Here is a 23,764-nt window from a genome sequence, read left to right on the forward strand (position 1 = left end):
ACAACACCTCCATCATGCTGCCTCTTGGATCTACTGCCAGGGATTCAAACATTACTCTTAATAAGACTGACTACTTTATATTTCTCTTCCTGCACTTTTCAGCATCTACTGCTGTGTCTCACCCCAGGTTCCCCTAAGGAGTGCACACAGTTCCCTTTTCATCATAGTGAAAACATTCAAATATCAAGAAACCTATCCAAACATAGTCATTTACCATCAACCTCCAACCTCCTAAAGTAAAACCTCTCTGGTTAGTTAAATAACTGTACATGTGGCTGTAGATGTAACTCACTAGTAATGAGTATCTGTAATATGTGTTAGGTTCTGGTTTAATCAGAAGTATTGTTTTTAAGGTCTAAAACACTGTAGGATTTTGTTTTTTAAGATTCATATTCTATAAAATGACAATTCAATTGAATTGCCAGGCTTAAGGCTATGGAGGGAAAGAATGAAAAACGTGATTCTTTCATCTTTTTCCTAATTGCAAAGTTTATTCTACTAACAGTTATATATCAAATTCAAACCTATTTTCAAATTTTAATGGGAAAACTACTCAGAATAATTAAACACAAATTTTAATTTTATAATAATAATACTTAGATTCCTATATATTTAACACTGTTCAATTAATTCCCACACTAAAGTATAATATAACTATTATTTATGCCAAATGGAATTTAAAGAACTATGGAGCAGGGGAGAAACAAAAACCAAATGGTCCTGTTAAAACTCTAACTCCACCACCCAGAAAGATCTCCTACTTCCTTCTTGCAGGTCTAGCTCAGTGAGTCCCTCTGACCTTACCCATCCACCCCTTCCCCCAATCCTTCAGATATATCCCAGGCCTCATACCTAATGCCCTGGCCTAGGTTTCTGCCAGAATACTGTCTACCTACCTGTCAACCCACCCACTCCTCCCATGCTACATCCAACCTTTGCACCGAGCCTGACCCAGTGCCCACCTTCCAGGCGTGGACCACATCCTGTCTACCAGCCCAGTCCACCTCACTTCATTCCACAAGCCATGTCCACCCTTTAGTTCCTCTTCTGCCCAAACCCGTTTATATCAGACTGAGAACAAAGCAACTCCACATGCTAGATCTCATCAGAAAAAATACAAACAATATGGAAGAACAAGGCAGTATCTTCTCTCCAATCCTACCAGTTCTGCAGAAATGTTTGCCAATAAAAAATTACCTAAGTGAAACCGAGGACACAGAATTTCAAAGAAAAATCATAAATTTCACCAAAGAATTCAAGAAGTTTAAAAGCACAAAGAAACATCTCAATGAAATTAAGGAAACAGAACTTAAGAAGAATAAATTCCTAACTGATGTCCGAGAGAACACAAACCAGGCTGAAGGAAATGATGAACACAGGCCTGGGCTTGAGAACAGGACTCCATGAGGAGACAGAAACACTGTGGATTCAGGCTGAGTCCAGTAACTCAGCTAGAACCCACAGGAACCCTGATAAGAGAGAATCAAACAGAAGATAGAATGGATCAAGACACAGAGAAGAGGAGAGGACCTAGACCAAAGAAATCAGACATATAAAAATTAAAAAACAAAAACCATAGGAAAGAAACATACAGGAAAAGTGGGACACCATGAACTAATCAAACCTTCAAATTATAGGCATAGATGAAGGAAAGGAATCCCAAGTCAATGGCATAGACCAGATGTTCAACAAGATTACAGAAGAAAAGTTCTCCAAACTAAAGGAAGTCATACTCATACAGACAGAAGTATACAGAATATCAAACACACTAGACAAGAAAAGAAGGTCTTCATTGGCATAGCATAACTAAAACACTAAGTATATATACATAGAAAGATAAAGTGATTTGTAAGAGAAAAACACACAAGTCACACACGAACAAAACCTATCAGCATAACAGCTGATTTCTCAAAGGAAAGTTTGAAAGCCAGAAGAGCCTGGAGCAATGCATCCCAAGTCCTAAAAGACTATGACAACCAGCCCAGACTAATATATACAGCCAAAACTGACAGCAAAACTATCTACCATGATTGAAGAAAATAAGAAAACCTTTCCATGATATAAGCAGCACAAAAAGTATATCTGAAAACCAAACCTAATGAAAATATAGAAAGCAGTAATTTGGGCTGAAGAGAGAAATTGAGCATAGCAGACACTACGGGAAAAAAATATGAAGCCATAATTATTAAAACACAAACTACGACTGAGAACACAACACCAAGAATCAACAACATGATGACTATAATTAACAAGTACATTTCAATAATAACTTTAAATATCAGAGGCCTCAATTCTCTAATCGAAATACGCATGCTTACTGAATGGGCAAGAAACAAAATCTATCTGTTGTCTACAAGTAACACACATATCTTTAAATATAGGCACTGTCTTAGAATAGAAGGATAGACAAAGGAACTCTAGTAAAATGGGACCAGAAAGCAAGCAGGCTTCTCAATCCTAATACCTAACAAAACAGACTTTAACGAGGGATACTTCATTCTAATAAAAGGGACAGTTAACTAAGAAGACATTACCATCCTAAACATATATGCACCAAATTCTGGAGCATGCTATTTTACCCAAAAACAACAACAACAAAAAACAAAAAACAAAAACCAAATCAAAACAAAAACAAAACAAAAAAAACACTACTAGATTTAAAGACACAGATTAACATCAATCCATCAATAGTAGGATATTTCAAAAGGGCCATGGTGGTACAAGCCTTTAATCCCAGTACTCAAGAAGCAGAGCCAGGTAGATCTCATTGAGTTTGAGGCCAGACTGGTCTACAGAATGAGTTCCAGAATAGCCAGGGCTACACAAAGAAGCCTTGTCTCGAAAACTAAATACAAAACAAAAAATAGTAGGAGATTTCAATACCTCACTTTTCCCCAATAAACAGTCATCTAAAACAAAAATAGAGAACCATCAGACTTAATTAACACCATACATCAAATGGACTTAACAAATATTTACAGAATATTCCACCCAAACATCAAAGAATATACATTCTACAAAGCAGCACATTGAAGCTTTGCTAAAATAAACCATATCCTGGGAACCAAAACAAATCTTTACAAATTCAAAAGGACTAAAATCACTCTTTGTATCTTATTTGACCACTATGCAATAAAATTTAAAGCTGACAGCAAATGCAGTTCTAGTAAATACACAATTCATGGAAACTGAAGAATGTGTTGCTGAAAATGAGCAAGAAAGAAAACTTTCTGGAGTTAAATAAAAATGCAAACACAGCAAACCCCACCCCATAAGGAGAGGCGGCAGGTCAGGTGTCTACATTAAACGGTTAAAGAGCGCAAGTAAATGACAATGATGCAAGCTGAAGGCATGAAAAAGAACAAACCAAATCCAAACCCAACCAATGGCAAGAAATAATAATAATAAAATAAATGAAATAGAAACAACAAAAACTGTACAAATCTAAAACTGTACTGAATCTAAGAGCTGCTTAAGAAGATAAACAAGATTGACAGACCCACCTCTCAACAACTCCCCATCCAAAAAGAAAAAAGAAAAGGAAGGAAGAAAGAAAGGAAGGATGGAAGGCAGGCAGGCAAAAGAAGATCCAAAGTAACACAATCAGAAATGACCAAGGAAATATTACAACAGACAGCAAAGAAATTCAGAATATTAAAAGGAAATATTTTTAAAACTTGTACTCCATTAAGCTGGAAAACCTAAAAGAAATGGATTGATTTGTAGATTCTGCAAGACTACAAAAATTAAAGCATGAAGTCAGCAACCTTAAAGCCTTCCAGGTTAAAAACAAAAAGGCTGGGACCAGATGTATTCACAGCAGAATTCTACCAGACATTCAAAAAATTTCTATTTCAAAAAATAGAAACAGAAGGAGCACCTCCAAATCCCTACAAAGCCAGCTATCACTCTTAATACTAAAAACCAGGTAAAGACAGCCCCTTCAAAAATAATAATAATAATAATAATAATAATAACTACAGGGAATATCCCTCAACACAAGACTCAAACATGCTCACTACCTACAAACAGAATGCAGACATACATTAGAAAGATTATCCCACATAACCAAGTTGGCTTTATCCCTGAGTGCAGTGATGGTTCAACATACTCAAGTCAATAAAAGACAACAATTAGCTGCAGAAAGCTGACAAGATCCAACATGCCCCCAAGGGCTTAGAGGAGACATAACAACATATAGTAAGCACTATGTAGGAGACACCCACAACCACTAAGTGAAGAAAAGGTTGAAGCAATGCCACTGAAGTCAGGATCGAGACAGGGATGTCTACTCTCCCCACTGCTTTTCAACACTGGGCTTGAAGTGCTAGCCACAGCAATAAGGCAAAAGAAGGAAATTAAAGGGGTACAAATAGGGAAAGAAATCAAACTACCTCTATTGCAGATGACATAACTATACAGACCCCAGATATTACACCAGGAAATTTTTATAAATAACATATTAAACAATGTGGCAGGATATAGAATTAACTTGCATGAATCAAACTACTAAGCTTTTCTATACACCAACAACAAACATACAGAGACAAGGTCATAGACATACGTCCACTCACAATAGCCTCAAAGAAAATTTAAGTATCTCCAAATAAACTCAACCAAGGAAGTGAAAGACCTCAAAAATGAAAACTTTAAGCCTCTGGACAAAAAGAGAAAAAAAGACAGTAAAAAAATGGAAAGACATCCCACACACAGGGATTGGAAAAATTAACATTAGAAAAATGACTGTTTTAGCAAAAGCTAGTTACAGATTCAAAGCAAGCCCAAATCAAAATCCCCATCTCATTCTTCACAAAAATAGAAAAAAAAACTATCCTAAAATTCACATGGAACCACCAAAGTTCCATGACAGCCAAAACAATCCTGAGCCAAAACCAAACCAAAACCAAACCACACCACAATGCTAAATGGATTACCATTCCGGATCTTAAGATACACTACAGAGCCATAGTAATAAAAACAACATGGTGCTGGCACAGACAACAACGGAGCAAAATCGAAGACCTAAACATGAGTACATGTACCTTCAACCACTTCATATTTGACAAAGACACCAAAAACACAATCTGGAGAAAAGAAAGCATCTTCAACAGATAGTGCTGAGAAAACTGGATTCCACATACAGAAGAATGAATACAGACCCACGTCTATCACCTTGTACAAAAACGAATTCCAAATGGATCAAACACCTAAAAGTGAAACCTGAAAATGCTAGAAGAAAACACAGCCAATATCCTACATGATACAGCATAGGAAAGGAATTCTTGAATAAGATTTCATTTGCCCAAGAATTAAAGCTAACATCTGTCACATGGGATTTCATAAAATTAAAAATTGTCTGCACAGCTAAAGAAATAACCCAAAAGGGGAAACCCACACAATGGGAGAGAATCTTGGCCAGCTACACATGTGACAAAAGATTAATATCCAGGCTATATAGAGAACTTTAAAAAAAAAAAAAATGGGCCTGGGACCTGAACAGAGTGGTCTTAAATGAAGGGGGGTGGGGAGAAGGCTAAGAAAAAAATCTCAAAAGACATTCCATCATCCCTAGCAATAACAAAAAAAAAAAGAAAAAAGAAAAAAGTAAAACAACTTTGAGATTTCATCTTACCTCCATCAGAATGGCAAAGATTAACAAATCGACCAACAACAAATACTAGAGGGGATGCAGGGAAAAAGGAACCATCATTCACTGTGGATGGGATTGTGGATTGCAAACTAGTGTAGCTACTATGGAAATCAGTGCGAAGTGCTCTCAAAAAGATCTAGCATATGACACCACTCCTTGGCTATGCCCCAAGAACTAAACATCCTACTCCACAGATACTTACTCAGATGTGTTCAATGCTCTAGTCACAATAGCTCAATGTCCTTCAACTAACAAATGGATAACAAAAATATGGTGCATATACACTGTGAAATACTATTCAGCTGCAAAAAAAATGGAATCATGAATTTTGCAAGTAAACAGATGAAAGTTTAAAAAAAAAAAGTACTGAGTGAGTTACCCCCGACCCAGAAAAATAAATGTTGCATGTTCTAAGTGCAACAGTGGCACCCATACCCCGGCAGTAACCAATAGCTCTCTGACTGGACTTACAACCTACTCAAGTAGAGGGAAATCATGGCTGATCCTAGAAACCTATCCTACTAGCTAAGGCTAGTGAGGTCATGGATCTGAAGAAGAACCTACAACCACCACTTACCACACCAACATAATGCCCAAGTACACTAAATGTAAATATTTGTCCTTGTAGCCATGGATAAGTGCAGTCTTCACCTCTCATAAGGAAACTTGTCTTTGCAACAAACAAAGACCATTATAGAAAACCACAACAATCAAAATGCATGTGGAACCTAGTCCCAAAACAACTCCCATTCATAAGTCTCAGAAACACTGCAGAAGAGGAAAGACTGTAAGAGTCAAAGGATCAGGGCATTTGTTGTGAGAGTGTGTCTCCTGGTAATCTCAGAAGCTACACCTTAAAAACTCAACAACAAGGACATGCCAAAGTGGGTGAGGAAAAGCCCACAAGGTCTCTACACAATGAACTATAGTCAACTACAGAACGCTGAAAACAGGAGAAATTCCAGGTCTTCCCCAGGGAAGAGCACATCAACTGATCATCCCGAGCAAGTCTGCCCTGAAAACATGTGCAAGTAGCATTACACTACCTCAGACTCAGGAACATATACATAGATACATATATATGCATGCAAGTAAAAGTTAATAAAAAAAAGAGCCCATGCCCACAAATTTCAAAGAAAGGAAGGAGGCAGATATGGGAGGGTCTGCAGGGAAGAAAGGAAAGGAGACAATGACATAATTATATTATAATCTCAAAAATAAGAAAGTTTCATACAAAAACAAATTTCAACTCTTCTTTATGGAGTAACTTATTATGTAATCATGTTGTAATAATGCTTTCTGTAGATTAAACTGTGTTTTTAGGTTATTTACTTGATTGATAAAAATCAGTGGATACAAAGTTGTTTAACTTTTTTAAACTGCCATCTGATTTCTAATAGTCATAACATTATACAATTACCTACTAAACTTTAAGTTAATGTGCTTACACCGCAGCTGGTGAATCAGTATTTCTCTAACAAAACAGCTGCTACTTACCTTTCATTTGATTTAAATTACTATCAACATTTTTCTTCAAGGCATTAAGTAGCTATGTTCCTTTACTAAATTACACAGATATCTTAGTTGTCTTTCTTTCAAAATATGTGGGTAGTTTTTATCAAGGTTAATGTTTAAATTAGACAACAGTTACGTCTTATAATTAAATTTTCTAAGACCACTTGCTTTCCTTTCAAATTTTGAGGCTTAAAGCTGAAAAAATGACTCAGTGATTAAGAGCACTTGCTGTTCTTGCGGAGGATCACAGTTCAGTTCTTAGTACCCACAGGGTGGCTCACAATCCTAACTCCAGTTCCAGAAGACCCTATGCCCTGACTTCTGCAACTACTGTACACATATGATGCATATGCATACATGCAGGCAAAGATTCAGATTAATGAAATATCAATAAATCTTTTGTAAAAAAAAAGAAAAAAAAAGGTTTTGAGTCCACAGTCAAATCTATTCATCTTTTTCTAAAATATATTTTACTTTTTTTTAAGTGGGAGTGGGAGGACGGTTATCCAAGGAGACCAGAAGAGGCTACTGGACCCCCTTAAGATATAATTGTAAGAAGCTGAAGTAACAGGAAGATCTTTGCCTCACAACATGCTAGGAACTAAACATGGGTTTAGAAAAGCAACACATTCTTTTTACTGCTGAGCCATCTTTCCAGCCCTATACTAACTCAATAACTATAATAATTCATTTCTTTCATACCTATAATAACTGACTTTAAGCCTGGAGGGTGGGGGAGAGAATGTTACAGAGAAGATAATCCTTCATTTTACTCTCCTTTTGCTTTTTAAAATCTCTAATCTCTCTACATAAGAGGCTCTAAACTGACTCTAAAATTTAGTGGTTTAACCAAATCTTTTTATCTTGCATGCGCACACACACACATATTATATATAAAATTTGTAATATATATTTCCATGCTTATATAAATGGAGTCTGCTCACAGGCTAACAATTCTGTCACCAGCCTTATCACAGCCTGTCTTCAGTGCTAGGCATCATATCAAGCACTTATCAGTGTGCTTCCCTGGATCCTTTGTACACTTGTGTAGTTGTGGGTTCAGGAACAATTCAGAGGGAAATCTCCTATTTCCTTGAGATGTCTCACTGGGTCTTGAACTAAGCTGCAGCCAGCAAGCCTCAGCAACCCTCCTGTCTCCACTGGTAGAGAGCACGCTCACTACCACCTTTCTGTAGGTGATGGGGACCCTCACACGGGTGGGTCCTCGTGTTGTGCAGCACACAGTCTTACCCACCAACCCACCTCCCACGCCCACATTATGACCTTTCAATGTGTCAATATCCAAAAATGCCAGTGCTTAGTCATTCATCATTCTTTCAGAAACTGCTCTGGTAGCTCTATTGGAAATAACTTATACACTAATAAAACTCAAGCTTCCCTCTCAAGAACATCACAGTGTCTCTGCAGTCAAATCTCAAGACTACAGACTTTGGCCTCTGCCACTCAACTGCTGAGATTATAGTTACGTACTGGTGTACTGGGTTCACGCAGTACTGCGTGATGAGTAGTCTATCAAGGCTTTGTGTGTCCAAGGCAGACACTCTACCAACAGCCCCAGCCCCATTCCTCTATTCATTTAGTCAAATCTCTGTTGACTTGAACTGTTTCATATTCTATAAAATGTATTTGCCAATTTTAGGAAATTTTTGAGATAGGGTCTCAGTGTATCGTCTAGTCTGAACTAAATTAACCATCTTCCTACACAGCCTTATAAGTACAAGTTATAGGGATGTGACACTACGCTTAGGAAAGTGACCCAGCTTAAAAAATCTACCTTTCAATAAGCTTCATTTTTGATTTAGTGACCACAAACCTGTATCCATCTCCGTATTTCTCACTGTTTTTCTCTCGCCTACGTCTTTGCTTCTCTCTCCGAGCCTCAATTCGCCGCTTTTCTTCTTCTTCATTTTTAGGATCAGTTTTTGCTAAGATTTCAGGAAAAGAAGGAAAAAAAAACTTCATTTTAATACATTGTGACTTTCTATATCTGCTTCATTTTTATGTGACTATTTGCTACATACTTTTGTTTAAATCTGCTTATTTTTGCTTATTCTTGTGTTTTATATTCAGTATATCTGGAGAAAGCATCTAATACTGTATTTCCTATTTTTAAATGATAGATTAAAATGTCTATAATTAGAAAATTTTTTTCAATTATTTTTATTTTATGTATGAGTATTTTTGTTTGCATATATGTAGGTGCACCACATGTATAATATATGTGCAGTGTTCATGGAGGCCAGAACCTGCTACTGGAGTTACATACAGTTGTTGGCTGCTATGTGGGTGCTATGAACCAAACCTGGGTCCTCTGCAGAAGGAACTCTAACAACTGACCCACATCTCCAGCCCCAAGAAAAAGTTCTTTAAAATGAAAAGAGAAGCTGAGGAGATGGGCAAGGGTGCTTAGTGCACACGCATGGAGCGTCTCACTCCAGCACTCAGGTAAAGAGCAGGCTGTGGTCACACCAGTGTCTAAAACCCCAACAACACTTTGGGGTGCGGAGAAAGGAGAGTCAGGGCTTTGCAGTCTACCAGTCTAACTTCTGATTCACTGAAGGAGTTAGTCACAAGGACATAAGATAAAGAATAATACAGCAAGAAACCCCAAATTATTCTGTGGCCTCTACATATGCACACACAGATATGGGTAACACACAAGTGCATACAATACATACACACACAAATATAAAAATAAATGAAGAGGGAGAGAGGGAGAGAGGGAGGGGTAGGGGGGGAGGGAGGGAGGGAGGGAGGAAGGGGTGCTGTGGAGACAGAGCTCAGTGGGTAAAACGTTTGCCACACAAGCATCACACATCAGCTTGGCTTGAAAATATACCAAGTAATGTGTGTATATTCTTTAACTAGTGCCATGTACAGGAAGCATTCAGTAAAGACTCTGTTACTACTAACACTTTCAATCTGGGGCTGGCTGGAGAGATGGCTTAACAGTTAAGAGCACTGAGTCTTCTTCCAAAGGGCCTGGCTTCAATTCCTAGCATTCCTGAGAGCTCACAACTATCCCTAACTCCAGTTCTATAAAATATAAATAAATCAATCTGGAAAAGTACCCCCAAAAAGAAATCATGAGAAACTTTAAAATCATGCTTTTATCAAATTGTATACACTTACTAATCCTTAATTTAATTGGAGATAAAACATTAACAAATACACTGTCAGTATTTCAAAATTATAATAACTACCCACTTTTAAATTAAAATGTATTTAATTAGAAACTATTCTGGGCTTGACTGCTCCCCTACTCCTTTTAGGAGGAATTCTTACTATCATCACTGTTGTTTAAAGCAATTCCTTCAATGAAACTACTTAATAAGAAGCTCAGATTTTAAAGTTGTTTTGGTTAAAAAAAAGTTTCTAATTTTCTCAAAACAAGTTTGAAAAATATGACATCATTTATATTGCAAAAAACTTCTTATTCAGTATTCTCTTTGTATATACAATCCATCCTTGGCCAAATCACTGCACAGCACATAGCTATATATGCTTTTGTGTGGACCGCTAGGTTTTTCTGGGCCTAACTCTAGGAATGGAATGCTGAGTCATATAATTCAGTTTCATCACCAGGGATGCCAGTCTCTTTTTTCAAAGTGCATGCCCCGTTGTTCATATGTGCAGACATTTCTCCATGGCTACCAAGCACATTGGTAAATGGCCATAATTGCAACGATCAGGACCCAATGCAGGAGGATTACCCTAAGATGGTCTATTTGTGGCCAAAGCTAACCTGACCACCTTGAAATGGAAACCATCTGATTCTCTAGGCCAATACTGAGCCAGCCAGGACTACAGAGCATGATCACATCTTCAAAAGAGAGGGAGAAAGGAGGTAGTGAAGTGACTCAGCAGATAGTGTTTGTCATGAAAGTCTGGCAACCTGAAATTATCCTTAGAACCCACAAAAAGCTACAAGGAAAGAACCAACTCCACCAAGTTGTCCACTGCATCTTCCAGAAGCACATGTGCACCCTCCCTCCCTCTCTAAGTCAATTAACTGATTTTTTATAAAGCAAGTTTCTCCACAGACATGCTAGGCTGGTTAAAGATCTTTTCTATTCTCCCCATTCTGGAGGTCATGGAGTATATAATATGGTACTTTCTGCATTTATCTGATAAGTGACTGTTGATGAGCTTTACGTGTACTTATCGGTCATTATAGGTCTTTTTGAAGAAATATTGATATATTCTGTGTCTATTAAGTTATTTATGTCTTTTTGCTAGTGAATTAAAGTTCATTATATACTCTGGATACAAGTCTTTTCTTAGATACACAGTCTGCAAAAATATTTTTTTACATTTTATGCAGAGTAAAAGAAACAAAGTCTTAGGCTGTTAAAGCACTGATTGCTCTTCCAGAGGTCCTGAGTTCAATTCCCAGCAACATGATGGTTCACAGCCATTTGTAATGAGATCTAATGCCCCCTTCTGGTGTGTCTAAAGACAGTGACAGTGTGCTCATATACATTAAATAAATAAATAAATAAATAAATAAATAAATATTTAAAGAAAGAAAAAAAAGAAAGACACAAAGTCTTATGTATCTGACATGACTTCAAATTCACAATCCTTCTGCCTGAGGCTTCCAAGTCCTGAGATTACAGGTATGTACCACCATACCCAATTTCTTATGATGGCCTTTGAAGCACAATGCTTTTTAGTTTTAATGAAATTTAGCTTTTGGTTTTATTTGTTGCTCATGCTTTTTGTATCCTGTATAAAAATTCCTTGTTAAATATAAAAATCATGAATACTTACTTACCTATGCTTCTACTAAGAGGTTTTTTAATTTTGTTCTTAGAAGCAGTTCTTTCATGCTAGCGTCTGTATAAGGCACTTGACACAAAGACTGTTCTACTCTGAACAGTCAGTCTCCACAGCCTTGTTAAAACCAGTGAATCATGCATGTATGGCTCCCTTCCTGTTCCTCAACTTCCTCCCACAGATCCATATATGTCAGTCATTGGACCAGGACCTCTTTGTTTGAATTAAGAGTGCAAATTGTAAAAGTATAAATTTTTCATTTTTTCTTAAGTTTATTACTAAGTGTGTCCCACCCCTTGGCTCATGATCTTATTCTCATCTCCATATGGGCTTGAATTTTCCAACTCTGTAATAACAGAAATATGACCATCTCTAAGAGATATCATCTCCAGAAGATTAAAAGCAAACTAATTTTCCAGAAGAACATATGACCTAATGCCAAGGATTAGGAAATTTTTCTTCCCTTTGTCCTGACAAGAGTTCTGTACATTATGACATACACTCCTCCAACAATAAATATAACATTCAAGAAAGGAGTCTGAATTAAAGTCATCTGCAAAGCCTTTTAAAAAATACACTATGCTGGGTGTAATGACACATGCCCTTAATCCTATCACTCGGAAGGCAGAGACAAGTGAATCTCTGTGAGTTCAAGGCCAGCCTGGTCTATATATACTCCAGCCTGGTCTATATATCAGGTTCTAGGCCATCCAGAACTATATAGTGAGAACTTGTCTCAAGAAAAACAGAAAGAGAGAAAAGGGTAACTAAGGCTCAGAAAAAAATAAACTGACCAGTGCACATTAATTTCAAAGGTACATTTGAGAGCTGACAATGGATGAGCAAGGAAAGGCACCTGCCATCATGCCGGACAACCTGAGGTCAATTCCTGGGACCTATATAGTGGAATAACAGAAGTAACTCCTGCAGGTTGTAGTCTGCCCTTCCACATGCATGCTGTGGGAAGCACATACATACATACATACATACATATAAACCAATCAAACATACATTTGAATAGTAACAACTGGCTAATAACTACATTAGGGGATTCAGTTATAACTCATACACTTTTCTATATGAATACTAACAGTCACCATAGACGAGTGTGTTCTAAAAGTATAAAGCATCCTGAGCAATAGTCTTACTTACTAGGCGATTTGCTGAGGTTCATCTTATCCATAGGTTTTGCTAGCTTAGGTTTCTTGATAAAGGCTCCCCCGGGCTTAATAAATATTTGCATCATTTTTCTTTTTATTCCTCTTGCAGTAGCAATCGTCACATTGGCAGGTTTGTTTTGATAGTCAACAATAATTCCAGGTCTATGGAAGCCTCCAAAATCACCCATATGCTGTAATTTGTGAAATCAAGAAACATTAGCATCATGTCAATAAATAAAATATGAATTAATACAATTTGTTTGTCGTCTATTTACTAGTTTTCACCTGAAAATTCTGTGGAACGTAACTGAATTTTACATGTCCACTCTGAGAAAGCACATATACAAATTTTATAAATTATTACATGAACTTAATTCCAATGAATTTCCAATATTACATAGGTGGGTATGTCCTTTTTTTAAATTTTTACAATTCAAAACTATTTGAGATCATAAACACCGTGTGCCTGTCAGAAGGTCACCACTTGTACAACTCTCTTGACAACTCTTCAGAGTTCCTCCTTGATGTTTTCCCATCAAAGACCTTAGAAGGAATCTTTATTTTACTAAAACCTAGCTAAAAGATGATCATATTTGTAGTTAAAAGTAAAAAGAATCATTTAGGATCTCTCCCTATTGAAAACGGGACTGAGAAGACGAGATGGAACATTAGCATGAAGTAGGAGAGTTAAAGCATAAGCATGCATCAACTTCCAAGACACACTTCAGATAAAGACTGCATCTGATGTGCCATGCACATTCCTACCCAAAGAACACAGTATGACCCCAGAAGCCCAAGAAACAAAAGTTTATAGACGAAGAGTCATACCAGCAAATGACACTGTACCCCTTCCTCTTCTTTTACCATTAACAAAATCCACCAAGAGGTCATGTGCATAGAAATTTATTCTGCTAGTCTTACTTTTAGAAAGTAAAGATTGAGGAGTAATCTAAAGAGAAGGTCCCAAGGGGAATTGTACAAGTGAAGGTTAAAATGAAGATCCTACCAGTTCATCTACTTGGCTAACAGAAGGAAGGAAAGAGACGTCCACTCAGACCAGAATGGTAAATACAAAGTACAGGAATACTCAGTTTTACTATCAAGAAGACAAAATAGATGCCTGAGTCTTCATTAAGAAAAAATCCTTTGCCTAAAATTATACAGCAAGGAAGATATCAAATATTTTTCCAAATTTTCAAACTAGAATGTATTTTCAATGTCAAAACACAAAGCCTACTACTCCAACTACTTTGAACTGGCCTAAAAAGCATCATATACGGAACACCAACACTGCTGCTTACATAGTAATATATCATTAGAAGTGTCTATCTAACCTGTGAGATTTACACAAATGTTTCATGTAATTATATGGTCACACCAGAAAAACCTTCAGTACAATCATTAAAGGTGCAATGCATTTTGTGTAAGTAAAAGGTGACTGTTAAAAGTGCAAAATGTCTACAGTAAGACAAACTACAGTGATGCTCAAAGGCTAATGAACAGTCAAAGCCACCTGCCCTACTACAGTTCTTCTCAAAATACTTTCTTCTGCAAGGAGAATAAGCACACTGACTTTGATAAAATATCTTATACTATAAAAATGTAAAAATACAATAGCATTTATATGACCAAACTACATAATCCCATAATCTATACACCCTAAATAGGTAAATATTTATCACCAAGTTACCCAAGACCACAAAGAGCAATTGTTACACTATATTCTGAAATTAAACACCTATAAGCTAGTATATTTATCCAGTTAGGCACTAACTTGCAAAATATTACTTCCTAGGAAGGAACCATAGACATATATATAAGTAAGAGATTCTTTCTCAATAGAGCTAGGGAAAATTAAACAGTCGCCAATAGGACATTCAGTAAAAAAGCAAGGTAGCAAAATAATACTGACCTCGAATCAGTCTGCCATCTAGAACACATCAACTTCTTCACCACGGAAACACAGCTAAGCTTTCCTTATCTATCACTGACTTTTGACCTCATGTGTTGAACAAGAAATGTGGAACCTCGAAGGGATTCTACTTGCTAGAGTTTAGTTACAAAGGATAAATATCGTATTATACATTGCACCTTTAACCTACTCAGAAGCTCAAAAAGGGTTCAGTAACCTTTTACAATCCAACAACTATCTCACTAGCAAAACTGCTAGTGTTTACAAGGAAAATGCAACTCCTTTTAACCCCTTTTAGACCAAACCTAATAACCTCTCCTTTTTCATACAGGGAGATTTGAGATAACTTCATGAATTATCATCTCACACTGCAACTTATTTTCTGAGGTGCTGGAAAACTTTTACAGCCAACCTAAAATGTTATAACTCAGCTTCTGGTTAAAATACACTGGGACAAACAGTGTTTGTTCTTGTTGAAAACCATGGTCTTGAAAGGGTTTAAAAGAGTGACTATTGAAAAGAATCTGAAAAGATTCTGTTGTACTTACTCCTCGGCCTCGGCCTCTGCCTGTTGATGGTCCTCCAAAAGCATCATAGTTTCTGCTTCCAAACGTACTTTCAGGATAAGCAGGCGTTCCTCTCCCCCGAGAGCCTACAGGTGCAGGCTTCATATGGGGTGAAGAAAAACTGCTGTAGGAAGAGTAATTCTCTCTTCCTCTGTCCTCCATAAACCCAGGCCTCAATTTTGAACGGGAGTAAGGTGCTTCCCAGCTAGACCCGCCCTGGTTTCTACCTCCGAAAGAGTCAAGGCTATTCCGGTAGGAGCTCTCAAATCGACCACCATAACTACCTCCGAAGCGGGTTTGTTCGGGTTCATTAAAACCATAGCCAGATCTGTACAGATCTCGCCCACCCAGAGAAGACCTGGAGTCGTAAGACTCATAAGGTCCAAACCTGGAAAAGTTGCACAGTGAGGGAAAAAACAAAAGTAAGCTTACTAATGTTAGACAATTCAAAAGACAAGTTATCAGATGACATTTATCAACTAAAATTCATTTATACCATAGTGGTTTGCATAGTTCTACTTTTGCTCACACTTGATTAGGGCTGGGCAGTTCAACAGGAGACCAGACAGAAAGCTATCCGAGTCAGTTTCTAAATACAAATTGAGCTCAGTTAACCTTAGTTTTAAACTCTGCCTTTTAGCAGTGTTTCTAGTGTAATAAGACTCGTCTGTCTAATAATTAAAGCCCAGCCCTAGTCTTAGAAAAGATTATTTGCTAAAGTTTACAAACTAATTAAACTTTCTTTGACTCCTTCCCTAATTCTGAAAATTACAAAACATTTACAATATTTTGGCTTTTCCTAGGTACACAAATTGAAGACTGCATATATGGGGGAGGAGGGGGTCTTTGTGACACTGATCCTTTGCACCTCAATAATCTATATCACAAAACTGCCTCATTTTGACTGTAATAGCCAAAGCTGAGGAATTATCTCAGGTTATAAAGTTTGACATTCTGCCAAACTTCAGCAAGGGCCAATCCTTAAACACTCTGATATAGACTAATATGTCTAACAAATCTAGAAGACTAAACATGTAAAATAGAACGTAAAAGTAAAAGACCACTAACATATACCCTCTACATATAAATTTTCAAAGCAGATGAGAAAGAATACATTTTATAATGCCTGCAATTATTTGAAAAAGTATTTCCTATCAGAAAACTATCACATAAAACTAATCTAAAAGGTAAGCACGCTGTCTCAACTCTGAGAAAAAAGCAAATCATTTTACTTATCACAATCCAAAACAAGGATTACAGAAGTTGCTTGTTATCTTAAAACAGTTTTTTAAAAGCTCACAATTACACAGGTAATGAACGATAACAACTACAGAAATACTTTATGCACAGTACACTTACAATGTAAGAGGGCAATAACTGATACATTAAAACATTTAAATGAGGTTATATTGGTCAACGATTTACAGGTCATTCAATTGAAGATACTATTTAATTCTGAAGCCTGGTAGCCATATAAATACTATTTCTCTTTCCAACTTCGCATTTCAAACATTACAGAGGACAGTAATTAACTGTTTGTTTTCTTGATTTTACTCTACTATAAACCACAGTGGCACACTTGAAGCACAAAGAAAAACAAGCATCACTCAAGCCCATCATTAAGGAATCCGGATCCTTCAGTTTACGAAGGACGATGATCTCAAATGTCTAACTAGTTTGTATTTAGAAGCAAGTTTTGTATCTCAAAAAATCAGACCCCTTCAAAGTTACTACAATATGAGCAACCCTAAGACCTGTGGTTGTTTGGTTTAAACCTCACAGAGTAGCAACACTGAAACAGAAATAGGCTAGGATGTAGTTAAAGGTGCACTGTCCATCGCTTTAATACAACACCCCTAATGTTTAAGCACGAGTGTTTCTAATGTAAGCAGTAGCTGCCTGTAAAGACTTGGATATGATTTAAAGAATAGTTCTATTATTACAATTTGCTCTTCAAACTTGCTTTAAAATTAAAATGAAGTGTTTCTTAGACCCTGAAAGCTGCTAAACGGGTTCGGGGAAAGCCTCTAGGCAGGCTATTTTACTGTTACAGAGCCCACAGCAGAAAGAAACAAAAAAACAAAAAACAACAAAAAACTTTTTTCAACAATTAAAAAACAATAATTAACAAATAAATATTCCAATAATATTTTATATTATTTCATCAGGACATTTTGACTAATAAGAAATTAAAAGTAAAAGAAGTTCTTTTTAAAGTGTCCACTGTTAAAGAATGTATTATTCTATTACGCTGAAATAAAAGATAAATGCTATCCCTCCTAAAATAATGTCTGCCAATGAGACTAGAGAAATGTTGTGCCCATTAATTAGCACCTTTAACTATTTAAGGTGAGTATTCAATAGCAGCAAAATTCAAGTATCAGAAAAGCCTAAGGAATACTTAATACATCCAGAATCGTATAGCTGTCTTATTATTTGGCCGAGTGATTAAGCAATTTATTACCTGCTACCCCCACCACCACCACTGTGACTGTCCATGCCATAGGACTGGTTTAGGTAGGAATCCATGGATCTCTGACCCCCATAGGATCCATGGCCATAGTCACGATCCAGCCCTATAAGAGTTTAAAAAGAAAAAAATTAAATGCTGCTCACCTTTACTGGCACTCAAAAGAATTTTTAGATAAATATCCTTGAATGCCAGACCTCCGTAAGATCCAGGGCCATAATCACGATCCATTCCTGAAACAGTCAACAAGAGATTATTAATAAAATACAACATTTTCTCCACAAAATGTTTCATTAAACACAAAATATTCACCAGGCAGTGGTGTTGTAAGCCTTTAATCCCAGAATTCGGGAGACAGAGGCAGGCAGATCTCTACGATTCAGGTCAGCCTGTTCTACAAGGCAAACCTGAGGACAGCCAAGGCTACATAGAAAAACCTTCTAAAAAAAACAAAACAAAAAAAGAAAAAACAAAAAAACCCACACATGTATTCACACAAATCATCTAAAGCAATAATATGCATTAACATTTTAACTCAATAAAGATAAAAAATAGCAAAATGATAATCTATTGAAAAACTATTTGTTTACAAAGCTTCGTATTTCAAAGAAAACTAGATCATCAACTACAAAATTCTGCCTTAAAATTATTTTCAGTGTAAGCAATGTTTAGTGGACTACAGGGCTACTACTATAATGCCTTATATTTGGAACTTAGTATTGCAGTATTACAAGTAAAAGGTAATATATAAACTTAATGCCAGCATTTAATAAATGCCAGCAGGGTTCTTTGTCCTGAGTATACTATGATGTAAATATACTACACTTGGTTTTCTATACTAATTGCTCCCAAAATATCTAAAATCTCAAGAACATTTATATTTTCAACTAGAAATGTTCAGTTACTGATACAGATATTTTAGTAAGTAAAGCCACAAACTGAAACCAATCTTTTGGCCCTGTGCCTGAGAATAACAAGGCCTCAATGAATATTTCAATTCTCAATTTTTTTGAATAAATGAAATGAGTGTGAATTTTTGCATCACAAACACTAAAGAATTCTAGTGTAGGAGGAAGCAAACCTATACTAAAAAAACTAAAGGTCATAAAATTAATTGATAGTGGCTATAAAGACTGTTAACTATGTAAATGTTTTCTGTAGAGTCCTCTAACATGCCTCATTACTACTGCCCCTATCTTTATCATAGATACAACAGCATTGAGTTAAAGGCCTTGATTTACATTTTTATAAGCACTGAGTTGTACTTACAGCTAGTTAATGTCTCTACTCTGAACAAAGATGACGATAGATAAGTGCTACTCGCAATCTTGCCTTTTAAACCTGAAAGTAACTTTAATCAAATAAATCAAAGTATTATTTAATCTTTTCACTTGAGAGGTTAGCAAACTAGCATCCAAGATGAGGAGATGGGCCTCTCTGTCTTGTGGGTGTTCTACTGAATTTCATGTTGGTTTTCACTACATCAAACATCTCTTTCTCCCAATCCAACTATCTGCTTAGAGTCTTTTAACTTTTTAAAAATCTATTTTAACTAGTAAGCCATTCAAGGAAACTTTCAATAGCAGTCTCAGATAAATATCATCTTTCTTCTATTTCCAAAATCCTAGAGGTTTCACAAAGCATCACAATAGTCTGCTGCTGTGGCCTCATCCTTCACTTCTAAGTTTTATTTGTGAGGTGCTGTGTGTGTGACATGAGTAGAAGACACAAATTCAGATGGTCAGGCTTAGCAGCAAGTGAGCTATGAGCCATGCCACCAGCTTGTAATTTTTTCCCCCAAGACAGGGTTTCTCTTTGTAGTCCTGGCTGTCCTAGAGCTCACTTTGTAGACCAGGCTGACCTCAAACTCATGTAGATCTGCCTGCCTCTGCCTCTGGAGTGCTGAGACTAAAGGCACACACCATCACACCCGAAAATTTCTAATTTGTAATGCATATTAGAGGACCAGTTATCATAGAACAGTTTGCTGACCAGAGTTCCTAAGACCCTTTCCAGGAATCCATAAGGCCAAAACTATTTTCATTAAATAGCAAGAAAATTATTTGCCTTTTTAATAGCATTTGCATTAAAAAATATATACAAACATTGTGGGTAACTGGAGTTTCAGTACAAATTAAGGAAGTATAAAGCACCAGGCTAATCTAGCAGCCATTACAATAATCATAACATCACATACAGTCACACACATGAAAAACAACCAAGTTTTATATCGCCTTTGCTTGAAAATACCCTTGATGGAATAATTGGGGTTTTTTTTCTTTCTTTTTTTGGTTTTTTGAGACAGGGTTTCTCTGTATAACCCTGGCTGTCCTGGAACTCACTCTGTAGACCAGGCTGGCCTCGAACTCAGAAGTCCGCCTGCCTCTGTCTCCCAAGTGCTGGGATTAAAGGCGTGCACCACCACTGCCACCACTGCCCGGTGGAATCACTGTTAATTGTGATTTAATTACATCTTTTTGTTACTCAAAGTAATGAAACAGGAAATGCACATAAAGTGATTGATTGTGCTACATACCAAAGTATCAGTTCTCTCCAAGAAAAGCCATTGTAGCATTAAGTAGTTTTTATGAAGAAGAATTTTCAGTAGGAAGAATGGAAGAAGAAATTATGGTTTTCATGGTACTATAAACTTGGCCAAAGGCCCATAGGAACCTATTCCTTACTGTGGCCTTATTAAATGGAGTTGGTGTAAACTCCTTCTAATATTTACGTTTATAGTCATAGGATAATGCTGCTCTTACAGCCTTGGTCAGAGAAGCTTCTTTTTACAGTAGGCAGTAGTTAATGGAGAGATTCGTAACTGGTCAAGGTACTATAAAGCACATCAGTATCATCCCCTGCAAGGCTTGGAAATGCTGTGACGACAGGACAGAAAGAAAGTAAGAGCCAGAGAATGGCTGTGCGATGCTGTCTGCTGGACAAGACACGCAGCTGCGCTCCTACCTCCTGACTACCCGTGAGTCAGTTTCTATCGTGGACTGGAGATGGGCCGTGAAGCACCATCAGTAGGCTGAGGAACCATTGGCAGGCATTTGGGGGGGGGCGCCTCAGGGAGAGGGCGTCATTTTGTTTAAGGTATCCACTGGTAAGTTGCCCATGTTTCATGTTTATTTAAACACACACCCATGCTCATTCAAGCAACCCTAATAAAACTCAGAAGGTCACAGAAAAGAGACAAGAACATAAAAGGGGGACTTGGGAAAAAGAGGCACAGAGAGAACAAGAGGAATTAATTAGAAAGGATAATGCGGACGAATATAACAAAAATACATTTGTATCATGTATGAAATTGTCAAAGAATAAATTACATTTTACAAACCCATTTCTTTCAGACATGGGCATTTAGCAAGACATTTTTTTCCACAAACGCAATAAAACTGTTGCTATAGAGAAAAAAAGCTATACTTTAAACTGAAAAAAATCAAAATTTGTATCTACCACTGTCAACCTGACAGCTACCCAACACTTAAAGGTTTCCTAAGTAGTTGATGGTATTAATATGATTTTTATATTGTACACTAAAGCCTGTCACTATTTGGAAAGTAATATCCCTGTACCTCTCATATAGAGGACAATTTTAAGATGAAATAACATATTTCTTGCAAGTCCTCAATGTAAAAAAATAACCTAAATGTGATCTTTAGCCCGATAGAGAAGGCAGAAAGGTTAGTTATTTCCGCTGGTTTCTGAGTTACTGGTGGCTTTCTTAGCTTTTACTTTTAAATCTGTGTTTATTTCCCTGCCTGGTCCCAGAATGACCAGTGTTCTGACAGGCCAGGCCCTGTGTAGAAACACGAGCTTCTCCCCCACAGCAGCTTTCACTCTTTGTCATCAGTTTGGAGTCTTTCTACCACACACAATCAGTGCACTAACAGAAAGAAATCTGCAAATGACTTTTCTTCCAGCTTACCAAAATACATTTTAAAACAATTTTTAAAATGTAACTACAAGGACTTTTATCTCTTTACCATTAAGTGAGAAAGTAATTTATCCAGAAAAACAAATCTCCCCTAAAAATTTGAATCAAATGTATTCTATTTACTTGAATCACTATTACATAAATAATATGCTGAGTTGTGGAACACCCAGCAAAAACTAAAATGTGCTCAAAAGAACTGGAGGTGTAACATTAGGTCTGACTAGAACTCCCTTCATGCTCCTGACTGACAGCACTGCCTAATACCGTAACCTTCACCTACATCACTACCAAGTCTTCCAACTGGCTTTCCTACTTCCATTTTTACTCCCCATCTGTTAATCCTAAAGATAAAGGCTAGAACAACTGTTACAATATAAGATAAGTCATGTCCAATAATGGTTTCCCACTTTATGCCAACTTAAAACAGTCAAAGCCTTAATTAAAATAATCTATAATCCTATACTAGTGGTTCTCCCCCCACCCGTGTGTCTGTGTGTACGCGCGTGCACACCCGTAGATGCCAGAGGACAACATCAAGTGTTTTGCTCAATGAACCTTGAGCTAAGGAGAGCACCAAGTCACAGGGATCCTATCTCTGCTGTTGACTTGGGTGATTCACACTCAGGTCCTCATGCTTGCATTTCTAACCAGAAGCAACTCCGCCACACCTCCCTCCTTCTCACACACCTGGCAAGCAGCACTGGCAATAAACGTGTCTGGTCCTCATAACTAGACATGTAGTGCTACAGACATCTACCACATAGAGACCAAGGATGCCGCTCAACATTCTGTAGTGATTGCACAAAATGGGGATGCACACACATTACCCTATAGAAATATCAGCTAATTCAAAGTGTCAGCAATGCCCAGGTTGAGAAAACACATATGCTCTGCCCTATCACCTCTTAACCCCAAGGACTACCTTACAACCTCATTTGTTCTACTCAATTTACAAAAGGCTCCTTGCTGTTTCCAGAACACAGCAGGTATATACCCGTTTCCACTTACTGCTCCCTCTGCCAAGAATGGTGGTATCTGCGGTGCTCACTGACACACCTCGTCTTCGTTTTCGGTTGATTCTTATATATAAGCAGATTGCCTTTGATTTTTCAATGTCTTTTGTCCTCTCTAGCCTTGTCTTCAAACTGCTCAGCAAAAATAGTCTGTTCTGGTGAAACCAGTCTTCTTCCTCTCTGAAGTTCAGTCCTCCTTTGTTCATGCATTTCCCTCTACCAAGAATGTTCTCTCTTTTCTATCTGCTATTTACATAAGCAGGGATGAAATAAGGAAACATGGAGGACTAGAAATAAAAATCCTTCTAAAACCTGCTGTGGAGAAAATCTGTATCAGAGCCTTCTAGTTTATTTCAGTAGAAAGGTAGGAAACCCAAGGCTAACAATCTATTATTGGCTTCGTTTGGAACCAACACAACTTCTGTTAGTACTTCTAAAGTCTGTTACATGTTACAGTCTTTGTTCAGACTGCCAAGTTTGCATCCTCACCTGCTCTAATTCCATGCTCAAGTGCCATCTGTTTCTTGAGCCTTTCCCTCAAAATTTTTATCTTCTAACATACAATATATTATTTTTAAAACTATATTTTGTGTGTTTAATCCCTTTAGACCGGAAGTTAGTGCCACAAAGGTGGATTTGTCCATTCTGTTCACAGGTAAAGTCCCAGGTCTCAGAAAATTACCTGGATACACAGCAAGTACTAAAAAGATATTGTTACAAGAAGTCAAACAAAACCCC

General features: G+C 37.1%; 1 protein-coding gene across 1 annotated transcript in view; it reads right to left on the bottom strand.

The window, feature by feature from the left end:
* Znf326 (zinc finger protein 326) overlaps positions 1-23,764 on the bottom strand; it is a 38,810-nt gene that overhangs the window by 11,059 nt on the left and 3,987 nt on the right. Inside the window, exons 3-7 of the mRNA XM_028782367.1 lie at positions 18,271-18,306; positions 18,068-18,179; positions 15,586-15,991; positions 13,118-13,316; positions 9,000-9,111 (exon numbers count right to left, since the gene is read on the bottom strand). Of these exons, the coding sequence (XP_028638200.1) occupies positions 9,000-9,111; positions 13,118-13,316; positions 15,586-15,991; positions 18,068-18,179; positions 18,271-18,306 (865 nt within the window). The remainder of the gene's footprint in view (positions 1-8,999; positions 9,112-13,117; positions 13,317-15,585; positions 15,992-18,067; positions 18,180-18,270; positions 18,307-23,764) is intronic.

Source organism: Grammomys surdaster, unplaced genomic scaffold, assembly GCF_004785775.1.
Source record: "Grammomys surdaster isolate TR1022 unplaced genomic scaffold, NIH_TR_1.0 751, whole genome shotgun sequence".
NCBI lineage: Eukaryota > Metazoa > Chordata > Mammalia > Rodentia > Muridae > Grammomys > Grammomys surdaster.